The 21,968-nt window shown below is 37.8% G+C and overlaps 1 protein-coding gene across 1 annotated transcript; it reads left to right on the top strand.

The window, feature by feature from the left end:
- Nucleotides 1–279: 279 nt before the first annotated feature.
- LOC148061419 (potassium channel subfamily K member 10-like) lies at nt 280–20,598 on the top strand. Its single transcript, XM_087813181.1, is given in 7 exon segments — nt 280–663; nt 3,538–3,923; nt 13,128–13,245; nt 13,521–13,681; nt 16,449–16,641; nt 16,723–16,865; nt 16,980–20,598. Coding segments are annotated over 7 exon segments (1,734 nt in total). The 5' UTR covers nt 280–608; the 3' UTR covers nt 17,658–20,598.
- Nucleotides 20,599–21,968: the final 1,370 nt, after the last annotated feature.

Genomic DNA, 21,968 nt, shown 5'->3' with positions numbered 1-21,968 from the left:
GAACAGTAAAAGAAAGAAAGTGCAACTGTATAATCTGGGGCCAGAAACGGGAAATTAAGTTTTGTATCAGAAGTTTCTCGTGGATTCGGTATTTCCTAGAGATTTTTAATTAGGTTACGTAATCTTAAAAACATACATCTCCCCCCCCCACCCCACACACAACCTTCCTTCTCTATTGTCTTTCACTAACTGACGTATGGTCTCTCAGTACGCAGCCGCTGAGACTCCACCTCAGCGTAGCACTGGAAGCACAGGAGCACTAGCACGCTGCACGCTCACTCCATTGGCTTTCGTGACGACGACTCCCGATCGCCATCCACCTCGAGCAAGATGTGAGTTGTTACATCGGCAAGAGGAGCATCGTCTCCCGCTGCGGCACGACAGAACACGGGCGGGGATGCTGAGCGTTCGCGCTCCGAAGGACCGCGAGGACGAGCTGCCGCATCCAACACCACACAAGAGACGGGCGCTGTTGACGATGTGTTTTTACACCCTTCCCTTCTACATCCTCTCTCGCTTGAAGTGCAAGAAAAACACCTGAGAAGAGCTGCGCGGACATCATCGCCCCTCCATCACTATCAAGAGCAGCGGAAACCAGGAGATCCAAGATGAAATTTCCCACAGAGAACCCAAGAAAACCAGGGAGCACGAATCCCGTTCCAGGTTTGATAAATATGCTCCTTATATGAAAGTATAATTCTAAGAAGCAGTGAGTCTGTAAACGCTGCTTGTTTTAATTGGAGAAAAGTTCATATGAGGTTTACCGTCTGCATCTGAATGGCATGCTGCAGTCTCTGCTGCTGGCCATTTATTCTGCTTTTAAATGTTCCATCAGCATCAGCTCTAGTTCTTTCCAAATCTGCCTCTGCAGATTTGCCAATTAAACATTAATGGTGAACACAAATGGACTTCTCAATACAGGCTTATGCTGCAAGTTAACTCCACCAACACTTATCCTCAGCCACCAGGTATTAAATTAATTCAGAGAAAAACAGTCTTGATGAAAAAAACAAGGATAAACGACTGCATTCTTAGAGGATGTGACATCACAGGAGTAAACAACAGCTCTGGTGTGATGCAGTGATGAGGTGGACCTCTCCAAACATTACCTCATCCACCAATAGACACTACCTTCTGAAATCCTGCATGTGTGTCACGTCCACTTACAGCACCAGCTTGGTGAACCGTGACACTTTATACACTTGATGGTTCTCCCCACAGAGCCACCTCGGCTCACTACCAAATGTCCCCTCTACCATGATATATATTGTCCTTCACCCGCATAAAGCGACCAGAAGAGCATTACATAAATCAAGCGATGGATTTCATTGGTGTGTTGACATTGTCATAGAGACGCGGCAAAGTGGTCACGAATCCCACTGACATTTGTTGCATTGAAGCTGGAGAAAGAGAGAAAGTCTGCCTGTGTTGCTGTGAAAGCACACACATGGGAATGTTAACAAAACCCTGCAAACTAGAGACAGAACAGCAAAAAGATCATTGTTTTGTTTTTTCAATATCTATATCTATAGCTCATGTTTCTCACTATTTTCCTTTTTTATAGCATATAGTATTTACATTTAAATCAGTTTTGTCTTCATAAATGTATCATCAAAATTAAATGTAAGATATTTGATTAATTATTAACTATTAGTGTCATTATTAAGTCTTGAATATAACGTTTTCGTAAAATTATGTTATTTAATCGCTTCTTGCTCTTTGTTGAATTGCTGGGATCTATTTTTCCTTAATCAACTATAGTCTTATTTCAACTGTATAGTGTATTGAGATAACTTTGTTATGATAAGACACTTTAAATAAGATTGAATTGAATTGAATTGAATGTAACCTCATTTTAATTCACACTTTCTTAAATGTATAAACAATTGATTGTTTTAAGCAGATAAACATGTACAAGCATGCTCTTTGTTACATACCTGATTCATTTTCTATAATTTCAAAGCGTCTTTGAATGTAGCAATTACAAGAAATTATGTTATATTATATTATATTGATTTATTAAGGCAGAACGCAGAGAGAGGCTCATCACCATCTTCCATTCGCTGATTTTGAGTCCTACAGCCATAACAGAACTATGCAGAGGATGGATAACAATTTTTACGTGGGAAAAAGTTACTCAGAGACGACTGGATGATAACTTATATAAGGAAACACAGAGCTTTTCAGGACGCAAGTAGGACTCAATCGCACATATACGAGTAAATCCCTGTAACTTTATTTTTTGTTTTTGGATGATGGGATCGAATGAAGAAGTTGACTCAAACTGAATTTCAATATTCCTCTTTTGTGCTATGATGACTATTGTCATAAGCAGGCCTTTGAGGCTGCTAAACCTATTAGTCTGGATGGATCTGCCCTGAAGGTTTACATCCCTGAAAGATGCGGACAACCATTTTTTCCTGGCATATATGAACACAGAGAGCAATAATACAACCATCATTTTTCTTCCTTTAATTATTTTTGTATGTTTTTTTTACTACTCTACTAGTAGGGTTATGTATCCAGAATGTTATTTTAACAAAACAACTGCTAGTTTCAGATTTCGTTGGTAGACATTTAAATTTCAGTTTCTCTTATCGGTTTCTGAGAAGTCCGACTCCCTGAGTCACAGCCCAAGCTGGATGCGCCATCTTAGTGGTAGTTCTGCTGCAGGTTACATAGAGCTCAAGGGTGATCACAAAATAGTTAATAGAAAAGAAAGAAAGAAAGACTGCGTTCACTTTGTTTGCTGGAAAATAAAGAACATTCTGTCTGTTAGTTGGTTTTAAACTTTATTTAAAATTAGTAGGCAATTCTGATAAGAAAATAGGCAAAAGAAAAATTACAGAAAATTGTGCAACTATTTTTGCAGGTTTTTAGGTTAATGAAGAATAATGCATTAGACTCTAGAACATGGTGCGTCCTTGTGGGTTAGAATGGTTTATGTTATCAAAAGGAGAATATTTTATTGTTGTCAAATGTTTGGAAAAACAAAAACAATGTTCAAATTGTTGAAGACAAACACGAGATCTAGAGGCTAAATTAAACCCACTAAGTCATCCTATCTGGCCCGTTGAATATTTTGACCTATAAGATGCCAGTGTTTATGAGAGAAGGTACTTTCAATAAGAGTAAAAATGATGTTGACAGATTGGCGGCAGAGTACGGCTGAGGATCAGTATTAAAGCTAAAACAAAAAAAAATAAAAAAAATGTAAATGTAAAACATGACACCGTGTCCTCAACTGTGTCTCAAAAATTGGCTCTTGTGTGATTGACCTTGACCCTGGTTTAAGAGAATCTTTCAGAAAAAGAATCGATAAGCAGAATTGAGATGGGAGTTTGGGTCGTTAAAATCCAAACAATTCATATCTCGAATTCCCATTGTGCCAACAAAATATGACTGTTAACATTTGTAATCACTTCCTTATGTTTAGTAAAGCATATCTAATTTGAAAGCTCTTTTGACAATGACAGTGCTTTAAAAGTCTGTCTTGTTGTTGCAAATGAAAAAATGCTATGTTCCTGTCTGTTTCAGTGGCTGTTCAAACCAACCTGATTCCCCCAAAGAAGATGCAGCCAGGAATGCTTCAGTCCAGCCTGGTGGCCGCCAGCGTGGCCACCATGCAGAACCCTATGGGTTGCTCCCTGCCACGACTGTCTGTGACCTCCCGCCCTGCCAGCATGGTAGCTAGCATGGAGGCTGTCGCGGACGGATCAGTTCCTTTCACCATGATGAAACTTAAGACAGTGCTGGCAGTGTTTGTTGTAGTGGTGGCCTACCTGGTAGTAGGTGGCCTTGTGTTCCAAGCTTTGGAGCAACCATTTGAAAACAACCAGAAGATCACCATCACGGCAGAGAAGGCTGCCTTCCTGTTGAAACACCCCTGCGTGTCTCCGGCTGAGCTTGAAGCGATAATCAAGGTAAGGCCAGTCATTGTTCGATTTTGCAGTCCTTCTTGTGGTCCCTCGGGGCGACTCAGGTCCACAGAAAGCTGAGCTCTATATTGATCTGACACCATTTACACCCCAGACACCCTGGAACACACCCAAACCACTCCAGACTATCTGGAATCAAGTTTGACTATCTCAAGGGCGGTACATAATAGAGGTGGACGAATTCATTGATTTACTTGAAGAAGATAAACAGGGAAAATTAGTGTTAAGGTAAGGTAAGGTAAGGTAAAACTTTATTGATCCCTCAGGAGGTCTCCTTCGGGATATTGTTTTTTTTACAATAGCCTGCAATTTTTCATAAACAATAAAAAATAATACATAACAAATAAAATAATAAGAAGAACATCAAGAGAAAGAACAAGATGACAATCTAAGTCTAAAGATAAAGACAAAGAACATAGGTCAAAGAAAAACAACAAAGACAAAGGATACAAAGACTAACATAGAACAGAACATCCAGATACTCCCACTCCACTCCTGCCCCCGAACTCAGAATTGTACAATTTAATAATAATAATAATAATCTCTATTTATATAGCGCCTTTCTAGACCAGGGTCACAAAGCGCTTAATAGCCCGAGGAATGAATGAGTCCCTGAGTCTATTTGTTTTGCACCTGGGTAGGAGCATTCGTGCACTCATTCTGCTTCTCTGCTCACTGATGACAGTTTTCAGAGGATGACTGTCATCATCCATGATGGACAGTAGTTTGTTCAATGATCTCCTCTCTGCAACTGTCACCAGTGAGTCCAGCTTCATTCCAACCACAGAGCCAGCCTTTCTGATCAACCTGTCCAACCTGTTGACACTCCTCTTGGACACATTTCCACCCCAACACACCACAGCATAGAACAGGACACTGGCCACCACAGACTGGTAGAACATGCAGAGGAGCTTCTTGCAGATGTTAAATGATCGAAGCCTCCTCAGAAAGTACAGTCTACTCTGAACCTTCTTATATACATGGTCTGTATTGCAGGACCAGTCCAGTTTACTGTCCATCCACACACCGAGAGTGAGAAAGCTGATCTAGAAAGTTCTGGATTAACAAGAAAAAAAAAAAAAATAGCCAATTAATAACCAATCCTGAAAATGTAATTAAAATGTATTTATATTTTGAAAAAAAAAAAAACTGGTGATAATGGGACCGGACAAATGTTACAAATTAGGGGTTTAGCTCTCAGCATTGCCAAGTCAAAAATATGATTAAAGGTTATACTAGACTCTCCTTGTGGGCTCATTGAAAGTTTTTACAATGTTTCGGATCTTAGTTTCTTAAATTAAAGATGGCCACTCATTTCTTTACTCAGTTCAATCATCCCTGAACCTAGCCATCTAGATTTGTCATTATTTTTTGGGATCATGTGGCCCAGATGACATGGCACTTCCAAATGTACCAGATGCAACAGTGGCAATACCCTTTCATTCATCAGGCTGTTGAGGCGCAGAACTGTCTAAGCCCACTTCATCATGCACTGAAATTACCAATATAAGAAGGTCAATATCTGTCAATCTGGACTCACAAACACAATATTGCCACCATTAAATCACTATACTATTCCATATTGGAAAAGACACAGCATGTAGCCATGTAGTTAGTATGACAACAAAGGACAGGACAATCGCTCTAAACTATTCTTCCATTCACATAGGTGTATTTGATAAAAGTTTTTGTGGTTGATTCGTTGGTGGCCATGTTGAAAGGATTCAATGGAGAGGGTTAGAATAATGATGTTGTCTGTCTGCCTGTCTAACTTGCATGTGTACTTTTTTTGGCCAACACACATATTTCATTCATTTTGGTTTTCCCTTTCAATATTTTTTAACTAAGGAGCTGCTGTAGAATGAATAATAAAACAGTTCTAGGTTTTGATTCTTACCCACAGACATATCGCTCATTCCAGAAATGTCCTTACTATTGAAAACCAAGGTGGCTGGGTTGGTGAGTCAAAGTAAAAGAGTCAAAGGAGCTCAGTAACATCCCATTAATATTCCTTCTTGTCAGATGAAATTACTTCCAGCAGTGTAATGTTTTTTTTTCTCACACAAACAGCTTGTTGGTGTTGATCCATTTAAACCTTTGATATTACCAACTCAATTGAATATAGTGTAATTGATGTCATTCTATAGGCTTCATCGGAGTGCAGACTTCATAGAACAGGTTCAGAGAGGGAATATAGTCTCATTATAGCTACTATTGAATATTCATCTGTACAGGAGCTGTTAAAAAGTACGTGTATTGGGGCTCAGGAAATGTAGGCAGAAACTGTAATAAACAAGTGCAATACTTTTCTATTATTTTTTTCTTTTCTACTTTCTGGAACTGATCGCTTGTCTCCCATCTTTCTGGTTCGCCCCTGAACTCTGTTGCCAGCACAAGCTTAGCATTTTGCAGTCACAGCGGCTTTTCATTCATAACTCGGCAACTGTTTGTCCTGAATGTGGACGCGAGCTGTGTTGTCTGTGTTATCATTGCGGGACGCCTGCTGTGGAGAGAGGCGCCTATGCATTTCTGCTGCAACACATTTTTTCCAATTAAAGTTCTGTTCTTGCCATTTTAATCATTCACCTTCTTAACTCATATATCTCAGAATTATGTCAGGTTAAATGTTATGTTTGCAACCTTCACATTTTAAACTTAATAAAAAAAAAAATAGTAATTTTTTATATTGACAGGATTCACAACATTGTGAGCTTTTACTTCCTCATCATCGACTAATACTGTATGCCGTGGTGTTATTTTGTACTAAACACAACATGGCTGTTTTGCAAAGTTTAGTTGTATCACTATGTCATTTGTCTTCTTCTTATTTCGTATCCAAAAACAGGACTATTCTAAGGATATTGCATTGTGCATAAGTGTCAAACTTAAGGTCTGGGGGGTAAATCTGTCAATAAAATATTTTCTGGAAATCTTTAGAAAAGGCTGATAATAATTAGGCAATATTATTCTTCCTGTTGAAGCCTGTTAGTTAAATATATATACGTATATTGCTCTGTTTGCAACCTTGACTGCTAAAATATTTGTGACTGACTTTGCCCCCCCCTGTCTTGATATACAGGTACATCTCAAAAAAATTGAATATCATGAATAACTTCAATATTTTTTGTTACTCATTTCAGAATGTTAAACCCATATATTCTATAGATTCATTACACACAGAGTAAAACATTTCAAACATTTATTCCTTGAAATTTTGATAATTGTGGCTTATAGATAATGAAAACCCAAAATTCAGTGTCTCAGAAAATTAGAATATTACATAAGAACAATGGAAAAAAGCATGTTTTCAACATAAAAGTCAGGCTTCTGAAAAGTATGTTCATTTCCATTCACTCAATACTTGGTTGGGCCTCCTTGTGCATGAATCACTGCATCAATGCGACGTGGCACGGAAGTGATCAGCATGTGGCACTGCTCAGGTGTAATGGAAGCCCAGGTTGCTTTAATTGCAGCCTTCAGGTCATCTGTATTGTTGGGTATGGTGTTTCTCATCTTCCTCTTGACAATACCCCACACATTCTCTATGGGGTTAAGATGAGGTGAGTTTGCACAGTAACACCATGGTCATTGAACCAGCATTTTGGGACCGTTGGCAGTGTGTGCAGGTGCCAAGTCCTGCCGGAAAATCTCCATAAAGCTTGTCAGCAGAAGGAAGCATTAAGTGCTCTAAAATTTCCTTGTAGATGGTTGTGTTGACTGTGCACTTGAGAAGACACAGTGGACCAACACCAGCAGATAGCATGGCTCCCCAAATCGTCACCAAGGTCCCAGGGTCTGGAGGAAGAGTGGAGAGGCACAGAATCCATGTTGCTTGAAGTCCAGTGTGAAGTTTCCACAGTTGGTGATGATTTTGGGAGCCATGTCATTTTAGTTTAAAATATCCTTTTCTTTAATTGTTCTTATGTAATATTCTAATTTTCTGAGACACTGCATTTTGTGTTTTCATTATCTATAAACCACAATTATCAAAATGTCAAGGAATAAATGTTTGAAATGTGTAATGAATCTATAGAATACATGGGTTTCACATTCTGAAATGAGTAACAAAAAACTTTTTCATGATATTCTAATTTTTTGAGATGTACCTGTAGTACCACCAATCTTGATTTCAAATACAACAGAAACAATTTTATGGAACCATTTTATCTATTAACAAATTTAGTATTTCAAGCAAAGAAAATCTATTTTCAGCTGTTTTCTGTTATATAAAAAGAGAATATGCAGTTATGGTAGTGGAACTATTGGTATCAATTCCATGGGACAACTTGATTTACACGCTCTTCAGAGACCACATTAATATCAGAATCGTTGTATCGTTTTTTTTAAAGCAAAACAATATCTTACTCTTTCCATCTACAAAATCAAGATCAAGATTGATAATCTGTTAAATAAATGTAGTTTTGAAAGGCATTGGTTGTTTCTCATCTGTCCTGCCCATGATATCAGTTGAATAGTATACTGTATATCTAAATGCCTTATTTGGGTTTTGGTTGTGTGTATTGTGTGCGCACAAGTGTTGTGCTCAGTTAAATATCATACCTAATTTGATCACAGTTTGATTTTTTTTCTGAGGAACAACCATGATATTCATTATTTAGTAATTTGCCATAAAATATCTTTCCAATATGTTTAACCATGTCTCTGTGGCATCTCCGCTATCGATGCCACTCACTGATTGAGAAAAATGTGTGTTGGAGGGGAGTTAACATTGAAGGAATGTAGAAGTGGAATAATAAAAGTGAATTTTTCAAATAAAGTATTAATTATTTTAAGACTAAATACAGTAAGAAGTATGAGAAAAACAACAATCAGAAACTAAAGTCATTGAACTACAAACACAGTTGTAAGAAATCGAAGTAATGATTCCATAGTGTATAATTGGTAGTTTATGTAATTTAACATTAGGATAATTGCTGCTTACAGCCTATTATAATTAGTAAAAAATGATCATTTATTCTGCGTAGACTGCTTGTCTCCAGGGTCGAGGGCATTCATTTGTGTTTTCTTTTGGCCCGGAGCTTTAAATTCTCAATAGCTCAAATAAAATGCTCTCGCTGTCAGCTATGTTGACAGGTTGAGATGCAGATGGACAGGAATTCTAAAAATATATATACATTTGTGCTTTGAAGAAGAAGTTGTGAAGTGGAGTTTTGCCAAATGAGATGTGTCTTATATGTCTTGAGTGATCCATGTTAATGGGGAAAAAAAGAGTATAAGACAGACACAACACACTGAACAGTCAAAACTCTGAACATGTTTCCAACCCAACAAAAGAAAAGGTGTAATTGATCCGTTTGTTGCAAGGTTAAGGCACTAAGTGAAGTAATCATTTAAAATATTTGCTTATTCTGCAGAAATGGGTCTATTTAGTTTACAAGAGATATTTATATATCAATGTAACTGCAGAGCTACTTCTTATTAAAGGCGATGTCAGAGGTGATTGTACTCATTTTTTGAATTATTTTATAAACCCATTTTAGTTTTTTTTATTATTTTAAGTGATGAACTGATGTGTACATCAGAATGAGCCAATTCTGGTCTTTTTTATTTTTTACATACTCCAGGGCTTTTCACGGCCAAACGTACCTGTCACAACACTCAGTTGTTTGGCCCAGAGTGTTATTGACCCTGGCAAAAGTGAAGCCCTGTATGTTAATGGGTCGGATAATGTACAGTTGCAGTAAGGCCTGGAAAAGCTGCTGTGGACGAGTGCCAAGTCATTTTGCAGCCTTACACACAACCGTAACTGCATACATTCGAGACACATAAGCCAATAGCTGGCTGGTAAAGCCACTCTCATCACACGTTAACAGCCTTCCTAACTGCTAGAATTCCAAGTAAGTGCTGTAATTGCACGCATTCTCTTTTGATCCGAACACTGAGGCAGTCATTAATCTTGTTTAGGGAAAGTAGGAAAATGAACTTAAACCGAAGCTGTATCAGACACCGGATCAAATTTCTTTCTGGAAAAGAACCGGTACATGGGGCTGAGAGATTTCAGCCTGTAGTGAAATAGGGTTGCATGCAGCTGAGCAGGCTCGCTGAATTCCACATAATCATTCTGGGACCTGCTACGCTGCTTCATCAAATGCCCCGGCAGTAAAATGACATGAAGCAGAGAGCCGTGAGCTGTATTTAATAGGTTTTGCAGAAAAAAAAGATGGAAAAACAATTGCAAGAACCTATTGTTGATGATTGCTGTGCACCTTTATGTGCACAATCTTCATTTGTTTACAATGAATGTTGCCTTATTTAACCTTTATGTGTCTTAGAGTGACACGTCACAAATTGATTTGGAGGGAAAATGGAATTTTAAAAAGTGCCAAGCTAGAATTCAATTCACCCTGCGGCATTAAAACATGATCATGTCGACCTTGAAATTAATGCTTCATGGTTTTCACAAAATCCACCAAAAATCAAATTACCATGTTTTATTTCCATCTTAACATATTTTGCAAGTTTAATCATCTGAATAATTTTGATTATTTTGTGAAAATCACATTTCTCATCACAATAGTATTAATTATGATAGAAATAGAAAAGTTATAATTGATTGTTAAGGTATACATTTAATAATTTGTATTGTATTTAAATACTGCAAAATAATAAGAGTTATATTAACTTGCCACTTGAGAGGTAAAATGAAACGTCATAAGAGAAGAGAAAAACACGTCCCAATGAATCACAAGTGACAAGTGAAAACTTTCTTTTAAAAATCAGAAACCTCAAGCAGAACCATACTTGGTGGTCTTTTGTTGCTTTGATACATAGATCAAACAACAATTGTTGACTCCTATTAAGATTTCAGTCATTATAACAATTAAAACTAGAAAAGCAAAATGGTTGCATACAAGAAAGCTTGCTGCTTGCTCCTGATTTGAAGATTATGCATAATGCAATTGCTGTCTATTTGTTTGATGACCAGAATAAATATCATTATAAGAAATATTGTTTTTTTTTCTGTAATATTATTATAAGGGAGATTTACATTTTGTTATTTGTAGTGGGGGTAAAAGGGGTCAGAAGACCCCCAAGGAAATTGTAATCTGTCTAATGTTGATGAAATCTTAATCATATATATTAGATAATACATAACCATATTTTGCAGAATTGCAGAATTATAATTAATTGTATTAATAAATACAATTTTAATGGAGAAGTGCTGTTCTCCCAGTGTTAAGGCGATGATAAGGTCAAATTCCAAGCTAATTTTTAAAAATCACTTGCATGAATTGAATGAAAAGAAAAATCATAATAAGGGAGTGACTAAGTACTCCATTATTTAGACAGAGGGAATAACAGTAACTAATCAATGTTTAAAAAAAAGTTTTCTAAATCAATGCTTTAAGTGCTTACAGTAGCAGTTGTGACATTGAAACATGCTATAAGAGCAGAGAAATAGTGAAAAACTGTTTTGAAGCACAGCAATAAGAACCGCATTTCTTGCTTATCAGTTTTGAAGTGGGAAAAGGTGTTTTTGTGACATTTTAAAATGAAAAACTAAAACTAAACCCTTTTTGCATTCCATTTGTGTTTACTAATGCATATATACGTTTAAATGGTTCTTTTATTTCCCATGAGAGGAAAGTAACGTTTTTTAGGATCTCAATTATTATTAACAAAAATATATATGATGGATAAAAACTATTTTAGGTCATATGAATTACAAGAAGATATATCAGTAGGAACTGGTTTAGTATTGTCTAAAGATGTCATCAATGTTTATTTTGTATTAAAAGTTTTCTTAAAGTGGTTTGATTAATTAAGAATGATCAGGGAATTTAAAAAGAAATTATTCATGACTTGATTAAAGATGTAAAAAAGTTTAAAAATATTCTACTTTAATATCAAAATGATTAATTTATGTCTCTTAGAAGGATGATCTTGAAAAGCCTTGTCGAGCGGTTGATGGTCCACAAATCACACTCATCATTTTTTGAAGAGTCATGAGATGGGCAGTGAGCTTTTCGGTTCAGTCAGAGATATGATCTATGCACATTATAGACTCCACCACAAAGTTTGTGGCAAACTAGTCGTCCTTTGACCTTGTCCTTCCTCCAGCCACACGGAGCAGCCTAAACATCAGGCGGTCTTGGTTATGCTGAGACTCCATCTGCCATCCAATAATGGACATTCACAGAGAGATCTTCCGATCATCGTCCTAGTCTCCCTGATTACCTTTGTCTCTACGGGAATTCACACTACACACAGACACTGCCAGACAACATGAAGGAGAATGTGATGGATCAGACCAGCCTGCCAGGAATCTTTTCTGGCAGTGAAGATGCCGCACGTATTGAAGTGTACTGAACAAAGAAGTTTTCAGCCGTCTGGAGAGTTGAATTGGATCAATTATAGTACCAATACTAGTGGGCACAAGTACATTTTTTGTCATAATTGGCTGCTCTGTGTTTTTTAATCAACATGTTTGTGAGATGAATGATTTTACACATTAACCTTCAGTAATAAGGGGTAAAACAGCAAGTTAGTTACTGTGTCATTAGAGTGGGGAGGGGATATATATATATATATATATATATATATATATATATATATATATATATATATATATATACTTAGGCCAGTCTGTCAAACTGAGCCTGAGAAACCTGGGTGTTGTATTTGGCAAAGTCACATGTCTCTTGTACACTGCAGAAAACTGACCAGAAACTGTTTCTTTGGACTGAGAAATCATCTCTAAACTTGGAAAAATGATGTCAGAACACAATCTGGAGCTTGAAATCCATGCATTTGTGTCTTCTCGTTTATACTATTGTAACAGTTTATTTTCGTGTTTTAACTGTGTATTTTTTTTCATTGTTAAAGCGCTCTGTGACCATGGACAAAAAAGGTGCTTTACAAATAACCTTTACTTAATTACTTTGTTCTGCAGTTTTTATTCTTATCCTTATCTGTGCAACCGGCTAAACTCAACCCTTCTTTTTGACCAGGTGTTACCCAAGTCATTGGGCTACGTACATAAGTACACCGATCATTTTCTCTTCTTGTCATTTTCACAAAATGTACAAGATAACAGCATAAATGAAGAAAAAGCTCAATATATTTTCACACCCACGCACAAGCAAAATGATGGCAACAAGCAGTCAACTGAGCAGATGGAGAGAACTTTTACTTACTTTACTTTCTTGCTTCTTTTTCTCTCCTCAGCATTCTGTGGATGCAGTCAATGCCGGGGTGAATCCGAGCGGGGACACCTCATATAATTCCAGCCACTGGGACCTGGGAAGTGCCTTCTTCTTTGCTGGAACTGTCATCACAACCATAGGTAAGCTTATGATTTTGTAGGAAGAATAACAAATACAGCAGGAGGAATAAAAAATACATAGAGTTGGGACTTTAACAAGTGAATTACAAAACATTGTAGTTAAAAAAATTGATTAACTTTCATGTTTTTACATAGTTAAATGTGACAAGGACTTTGCATATACATATTCATTTTAATTAATTTGAAACAATGGTGAGATAACTTTGAACTTAAATAAATTAATCACAATGACAAATATGTATGATGTGGTTTTATTTCTGATCTTTTCTCTTAAGGGTATGGGAACATCGCTCCAAGCACACAAGGGGGGAAGATTTTCTGCATACTATATGCAATATTTGGTATTCCACTATTTGGATTCCTTCTTGCTGGTGTTGGAGACCAACTTGGTACCATTTTTGTGAAAAGTATTGCCAAAGTGGAGAAGATGTTTCGGGTGAGTCTGCTGGGCACACAAATACATTTGATTGTGGATCACACCGTCAATCACATTAACTCACAAAAGGGTGTATAATGGATTCAAGGACTAATAATGCAAATTGACGATCAGCAAGCATGTATACCATGAAATTAAATGTCCAATGCTGATCAGTATGAATGTGACTGTTCTAACATTTTTTATCATAAGCCATTATACTTTTTTGATTGAAAAGTTTACTACTATACTTTGACTAATTATAGCAGAGATGTGGCCATAGCAAAAAGAGTTAAACTGAGTAAACTGTGATGTTAAGAGAAACAATTCATGCATAAGGCACTTGACTATATTGGAATAGATTTACTACAGTGCTCTAGTGGTATTTAATGTCTATTTAAAAGTCTCTGAAATTAGCATTATATTAGATTTGTGAAATCATAGACCTCTCTGCCAATACTGATGTTTTCACATCACTAGTTATAGCAACATCACTGAATAAAAAGATTAATCATTTATTGTATAAACCTTAATCTCCCAATAACTTTAACACAAATGAGGAAAAAACTTGGCTAAAAACTTGGCTTAAAAAACCCATTGAAAATTAGATGTAGTTAGCTATGTGATGTGTGAGACTGTCCTTTTGATCACTGATCGAAGGTAAGGTCAAACTAAACAGGTTCATGAAGGTTGACTAAAGTGGAGATTTTCACGAGCCATAGTCGATGGCCTTGACAGTTCAATAGATTCCTAAAGTGGCTCTTGGGACAAGACATTTTTACCTCTGTGACCAGGGAGTTTTTGTGCAAGCCTAAAAAGTAAATAGATATAGTTGGACTCACTTCAAACCACAATTCAGGCTTAAGTCAATAAAGGTTAGACTCTTTTCCACTTCTTTTCCAGTCTTTTAGGTCTTGGTTCAACCTCTCGGTCTGCCCATTAGACTGGGGGTGGTAGCCAGAGGAGAGTCTGGCAGTGGCAGCCATCAATTTGCAGAAGGCCTGCCACAGCCGAGAGGAGAACTGGGGTTTAGATCTGACACCATGTCCTGTGGTAGTCCAAAGACATGATCAAACATTAGTTTGGCAGTCTCATTACATTAGTGAGTGGGCCCATTCCAGGACTCTGGAGCGTGCGGTTTGGTAAGGGCAGAGATGAGTGCTGCTACCGAGCTGAAGCCTCTGATGAACCTCCAGCACAGAAGTGACATCAAGCGAAGAGATAGGAGGCAGTGAAGGAGACTGAATGGGAATATTAAGGGTTCGAGCAACAACATAATCAATAAAGCTCTCATCTGCTCCGGAGTCAAATAATACCTCAACTGAGGTGGTGGAGCTCTAAACAACAAGTAAACCCGGAAGGTAGATACGATCAGTCAGGTCAGTAGAGTGCGTGTGGTTTACTTTAGTCGTGGTGTTAGCTGGGGGTCGAGGAGTCTTGGGTCGGAGAGGGCAGGAGCGGAGGATTTGACCAGGGTGTCCACAGCAAAAACAGAGGCCCTGAGTTACTCCGTGGGACCTCTCCTCCTGAGTTAGCCTAGTCCTGCCTAGTCGCATAGTCTGAGTCAGTCATGTCAAGGCATGTAACAGGTATGCTTACAAGTGCGTAGTTGGGGGTAGGAGCAGCCCTAAACTCCCTTGCTCTCTCATGAAGTCTGTTATCCAGTCTTATGGACAAATTAATTAATTCCTCCAATGTCTCAGGCTCATCGTGGGAAGCTAGCTGGAGCTTGTTGCTAAGACCCTGAAGATAGGTATTCTTAAGGGCCGGCTCGTTCCAACCGCTCTCTGAAGACAATATTCTAAAATAAGTGCCCCCGAGTCAGAGCCCTGGCGGAGGTTAAACAGTCTTCTAGATGATGCATTAACTAACGCAGTTGAGTGGGATTCCTATAAGGCTGTAGCCCAGTCACCTGCTCTACCCTTCAACAGATGAATTAAATAAGCTAGACGAGCTCTATCAGTAGAATAAGAACTGGGTTGCTGATCAAAAACTAGCTCACATTGAAAAATGAACCGACTGCAGCTGCCAACCTCACCCAAGTAGGGTTCTGGTGCTGGGATTGAAGTGCATTGAATTGTCGAGAGGAAGATGAGCGACACCAGACCCAACAATGCAGACGACCTGATGGCTGCTATCAAAGCAACCTTGGCTTCCATTACACCTGAGCAGTGCCACACGCTGATCACCTCCATGCCACGCCGCATTGATGCAGTAATTAATGCAAAAGGAGGCTCAACCAAGTATTGAGTGCATGGAAATGAAAATACTTTTCAGAAGATTGACATTTCTGTTTAAAATATCTTTTTTTTCTTTGGTCTTATTTAATATTCTAATTTTCTGAGACACTGCATTTTGGGTTTTCATTATCTATAAGCCACAATCATCAACATTTCAAGGAATTAATGTATAAAATGTTTCACTCTATGTGTAATGAATCTATATAATATATGGGTTTCACATTCTCAAATGAGAGACAAAAAATATTGAACTTTTTGATGAGATTCTCATTTTTTGAGATGTACCTGTACAATGAAGTTAAAGTCAATGTATATGCCTAGGACATGCAAAGGGCATGTCCAAAGACAATTTGGAAAAGGCTGTGTCTTCTGCTTTGCCCAGAAATGCCTATTTTTTTTTTTTTATCCCAGATGTGCTGAAAGAGGTTTATATGGCATTTATGACCCAACTTTAGATAAGCAATAGAAGATCGATGGATATCGTCTCAACTGTTGAAACATGTGACATTCTCGGGTCTAACACATTTATTTCTCTCTTGGTGTATCAGAAAAAACACAACCAGATCAGCCAGACTAAAATCAGAGTGGCTTCCACGCTCCTCTTCATACTGGCAGGCTGCATCTTGTTTGTTACCATTCCAGCGGTGATATTTAAATACATCGAAGGCTGGACAGCATTGGAGTCAACATACTTTGTTGTCATTACTTTGACAACTGTTGGGATAGGAGACTATGTTGCAGGTGGGTTATATACACTTGATCACTCTTTGTTTAAATGTATTTCTTGTTGACCTATACTTTTTGGTTCTGCATTCTACTCAGGTGGAGATAGGAAGATTGAGTATCGACAATGGTACAGACCACTAGTTTGGTTCTGGATTTTGGGTGGTCTTGCATACTTTGCTGCAGTTCTGAACATGATTGGTGACTGGTTGCGAGTGTTGTCTAAGAAGACAAAAGAAGAGGTATGCTTATGCTACTTTTACTGAAACTGAAATTAATTTAGTAAACGTTAAACTAAGCCCACAGGGCTCTAATCTGCAATTGTTCTTTTTTTCTTTTTTTTTTTGTTCGAACAGGTCGGGGAGATTAAGGCTCACGCAGCAGAGTGGAAAGCTAATGTACGAGCAGAATTGCGTGAGACCCGCCGGCGTATGAGTGTTGAGGTTCATGACAAGCTTCAGCGAGCCGCCACCATCCGGAGCATGGAAAGACGCCAACTTGGCCTTGACCAACGCGCTGTTTCCCTGGACATGCTTTCTCCGGAACGACGCGCCATCTTTAACAGTTTGGACACCAACAGCTACAAGACTTCATCCCAGGAGAGTATCGACATCAAACTGAACAATCTTCGCCTGCGTGGGGCAGAGCACTGCGAGCGGCGCTCTGACCATCCTCAAACCACATCTGAGGACAACATTTTTAACCGCCTGGGCTCTGTCACTAAACTTGCCAAGCGCAGCAAGAACCGGGACCTGAAGAAGAACATCCCAGATGAGGCCCGACGCCCTCACAGCGAGGCTTTTGGTTGCAGCACACCACCATTTGATTGTGTGCTCATGATAGATGGAGTCAAAAAGAAGGATGATGGCGAAGAAGAGAATGAAGACAAAGAGTGTAACACAAGCTTGTCTGACTTTCCATTGTTTGTCGAAATATGCAAGCCGCAGAATGGGTTTATTCCAGAGCTGACCAAAGAGCATGAGAGTACCGAAACACTTGAAATGAACGAGCTGCACTCTTAGATGGGCCCGTAGCTGCCATCTTCAGAAACAGTCCATTTATGAAAGCCACGCCATTTGTGCCTTAAGTTTCCCTTACTCCAGTGTGTGCTTGAGTTGGGCCGACTGACGTCCCTCTGTGCTGTAGACATTGTAATGTCCACATGTAGTATTTACTCAGCTCTGAGGATGTAATGGACCAGGTCTTGTCTGTTGAGACTTTCTTGTGGATTTAAGCTTGTGTTTTGTTGTGAAATTCTGAGCTACTTGGACAATGTTATCCCACTTTTAACCTTAAGACCAATCATTCATTTTCGGAACCCCAACATTAAGTTATTTTTATATGTCCTCTAAATTGCTTAAAACATAAATGCTAGCAACACATTTGATAAATAATGTATTTATGTAATTTTAAATGTTTTCTCCAACACAAACCTTACTCTTGAAACTAATCACTTAGGACAAGCAGGAGTAAATATGAAATTAGGTAAATTTAGTATAAATATTCACATATGAATAAACAGATATCACATTCCAACATGAAAAAAAGTTATCAAAGGTTAAAAAATGGTGTCACATCAGAAGAATCTTAAACCTCCTAAAACACTATGCTGTCACTAAAGATTAACTAATTAACTAGTTTTACGGGCCTAAAAATCTCTGAAGCTTTCTTCTGTGTAGGTGTGCATATACACATGCCTTCTAATGAAACCCCAATATGTTTTTTCTCCAACTTAAGTGCTTTGTTGCCAGATCATGTTATCCCCTTCTCCCTTAACTTATTTTTTTATTCCTCCCTAATTACACCTATCCTCTTCCTGCCCTCCTTTACTGCATACATGAACCTCATTGGTTGTCTTCCTCTTCTCTTTCCAATTATTTTTGTTTTTATTTTTGCAAGCAATAATCCCATTAAAATTGCACATTTCATTAGCACTTTTTCCAAGCTTTGAACACAGCAAAAGATGGGACTATAAATTGAAGAGTTCTTTGTCAAAGTTGCTCAGAATTCATTTTTATGATAAGTAGCTAAAGTTATTCACTATTATGATGAGACACACTCATCTATTCACGTAAACATGATGTCACCTCATAGAATATATTTGTGTCAACCCAAAGATGATTGGTCCGTCACAGTCAAGGGAAAATGCATATGTCACTTTTGGAAGTCAAGACTTATAAGGATTGCCAAAAAAGATTTATATCTATCTCAGTAAGCCCATTTATAGTTTTATTAACTACTGCAGATTTCAACAAAAATGTTACTTTTACTTACAGTAACAGTTAAGTTTAGTAGATGAAAAATTATAAAAAATATTTAAATACAGTAAATAGTTATGTTGGTAAATGTTCAAAATATTGTCTATCCCTAATTTTAATCAGAAGGTGGTAGGTTATTTTATCGTTAAATACATACTTGATACAAACATTGTCCAATGTTTTCCCCTTACATTTGCGTATGAATGATAAGTGTGTGTTTTTATCATGGTGTTTCTGTAGAATCAATAATGTCTGCTCTGTCACTGAAGTTGTTTCACTTGACCTCACAAACGGTCACACGTCTGATAAATCCAACTGTCTTTGAACAAACCATGTTCTACCTAAAATGTAGCATATTTAAGTCAATGTAACAGTATATGAAAGTTCTTCATCTAACTGGTAGCATTGAAATTGTTGTATTATCAGCACAGGTGAGATGCATATTTTACTTGATGTTGTTAAATAAAACTGACTGGTATGAATATAAATATTGAGATGAGGTTTAGCAGATGCTTTGACCGTCATTAGAGATTTTAAACAAGAACAAACTAACTTGGAGTCAGTTAAATATGAGGTTTATCTGGATGATATATTGTTCTTTAGAATGTTCTTTGCTTAGGCTGATGTGTTTAAATGCTGGTGATAAACTCCTTATTGACAAAAAGTTGGATTGAAGGGAAGATTATGTTTCTTAAGATCTTTAATTATGTAAAGCAATATTTAGAGGAAAAAACATTTTGATTGAAGTTTAAATACTAAAACTGCACTAAAAAGTAAAATACTAGACAGTATTCTGTTAATTTTTAATAAAAATAATTTGGATACCAAACTAAAACAGGGTAAACTCCCATAAGCAGCCTAAATTTGGTTTGAATGGTTCTATCATTTATAGAACCACCAACATGTATTTTTAACATAATATTATTTTTTCTAATCATTGAGTTTATTTTTTGTTTTAATTTTGCCTACAAGAAAATTGTCAGATGATGTTAAGACAACTTACACCAGCCAATACAATATATAAGGGTTTATATCCTCTCAGTTGCCCTCTTAGGCAGGTTTGAATATGTTATATATACAGTATAATATGAAAAACATTAGATCTTTTGCTAGAAAAAAAGGGTAAAAATGATATGTATCTATGATGCTATTCCACTACTATTATCGACACAGATAAGAAGATATTTTAAACTTTTTTTAGGGTTAATAATTGTCACTAAGGGCAGCTATATTATTGGTTTCTCATGATCAAATCTTTAGTCAGTTGTACACAATTTGCTCGATGACTCCCATGATTTGCGATGTCACTTTACTACACAGCTCTTTGTGTTGTTATCTGAATGTGCTTGTCAATTCAACCAATATCAACATAAAAAATGTGTAATGTGCCACTGATTGTTCTCCATTCCACACACACTCCCCAGCCTTACGAGCACTTACTCATAAACTCTTGCACACGTTTGTTCATGTAAACTCTAGGTTAGAGTGAATGCAGCTAAAGTAAAAACATGTATAAAGTTTAAAAAAAAGCCTCTAAATGTCAAAGCTTCAACAGGTAAAAATGAAAGAAAGCATGCCTCATTGCAACAAAAAGGCGGCACACTGTACAGTACTTGGTGTTGATTGTCTGCCACTACGCGCTGCAGAGGCTGATCATAGCATTTATGTTTTTTTAACTGCCTTTCTGGAACATTAACAGCCTGAGCTGTCTAAGTGCTCAAAGCCTCGCCTTTGCAACCATTACATTACATGTAGTGATTGCCTCTTTTTTCTGAATAAAAACAAATGAAAACAGTGTCAAGAAGTGTGTCTCATCTTTCAAGCCTCTAGGGGTGCATTGACTTATGTCACCCCAGTCTCTAAAAAAAAGAAAAGATCAGTTTCTTAGTGTCTGAATGTGACCTCTGTGGTAGGATTTTAGCTCTGTTTGCTCCCTGAAGACAAGGACACTGAAGGATTTTTTTCTACTATTCTAATTGGTGGCCCATATTGCCCATTTAATGACACCATAGCTACTGTTAAAACCCATTATTACTTTAGTCTGATCATCGTCAATAAAGATAATAAAAAGTCACACTTTTTTGTACTTAACAATATCACACAACCCCAGGAATCTCTACACTACTACACAATATCTTTAACTGTAACTCCATCATGACATTTTTCTCAGACAAAATCAAGAACATCCACCAGCATCTCAGATCAAACCCGCTTCCCAGTACCCCTGCCATCATTCACTCATCCACTCCTCTCTCCCTACTCTCTCTGAAATCACAAAACTAATTCATAAATCCAAGCCATCCACTTGTCATCTAAACCCCCTCACCATGACACTTATTAAAGCCTGCACCCCCCATGGTTCCACTAATCACTGCCATCATGCACTTCTCTCTAACAACTCGAACTGTTCCAACTTCCTTCAAAACTACGTCCATCACTCCAATCCAGAAAAAACGGGTGCCAACCCGTCTAACTTCAGCAACTTCAGTACCATATCCAACCATCATCTGCAAAATTCTTGAAAAAACAGTTGCCTCTGAACTCCATCTCCACCTTTATCAGATCCATCTGTATGAACAGTTCCAGTCTGGTTTCCGCCCACTCCACAGCACTGAAACAGCCCTCATCAAAATCACCAATCAGCTGATTCTGGACCTCACTGTGCTCATCCTTCTCGACCTGACGGGAGCTTTTGACACCATCTGCCACTTCGCCCTCCTCAACAGACTCTCCTCCATTGGCTTCAGCCACACCCCCCTAGACTGGTTAACTTCTTACCTCACTGGCCGCAAACAGTTTTTCCAAGTAAAATCAATGAAATCCACCACCTCCTCTATCACCTCTGGTGTGCCCCATGGCTCTGTTCTGGGCTTGACCACCAATCCCTCTTGTTTTCCACCTACCTCCCTTACAGACTGCCTCTCTCAAATATAACTCTGGTTCACCCAAAAAATCCTCAAATTAAACAATGACAAAACCAAGGTCCTCCTCATTGGTACCAAGTCCAGCTTATCAAAAAACCAACAGCCATTCTCTCACAAATGACAACTCAACCGTCTCACCCTCCTCCGAAGTAAGTAAGTAAGT

Source organism: Callionymus lyra, chromosome 17, assembly GCF_982586985.1.
Source record: "Callionymus lyra chromosome 17, fCalLyr1.hap1.1, whole genome shotgun sequence".
Lineage (NCBI taxonomy): Eukaryota > Metazoa > Chordata > Actinopteri > Syngnathiformes > Callionymidae > Callionymus > Callionymus lyra.
This window is presented reverse-complemented; position numbering and strand designations above follow the sequence as displayed.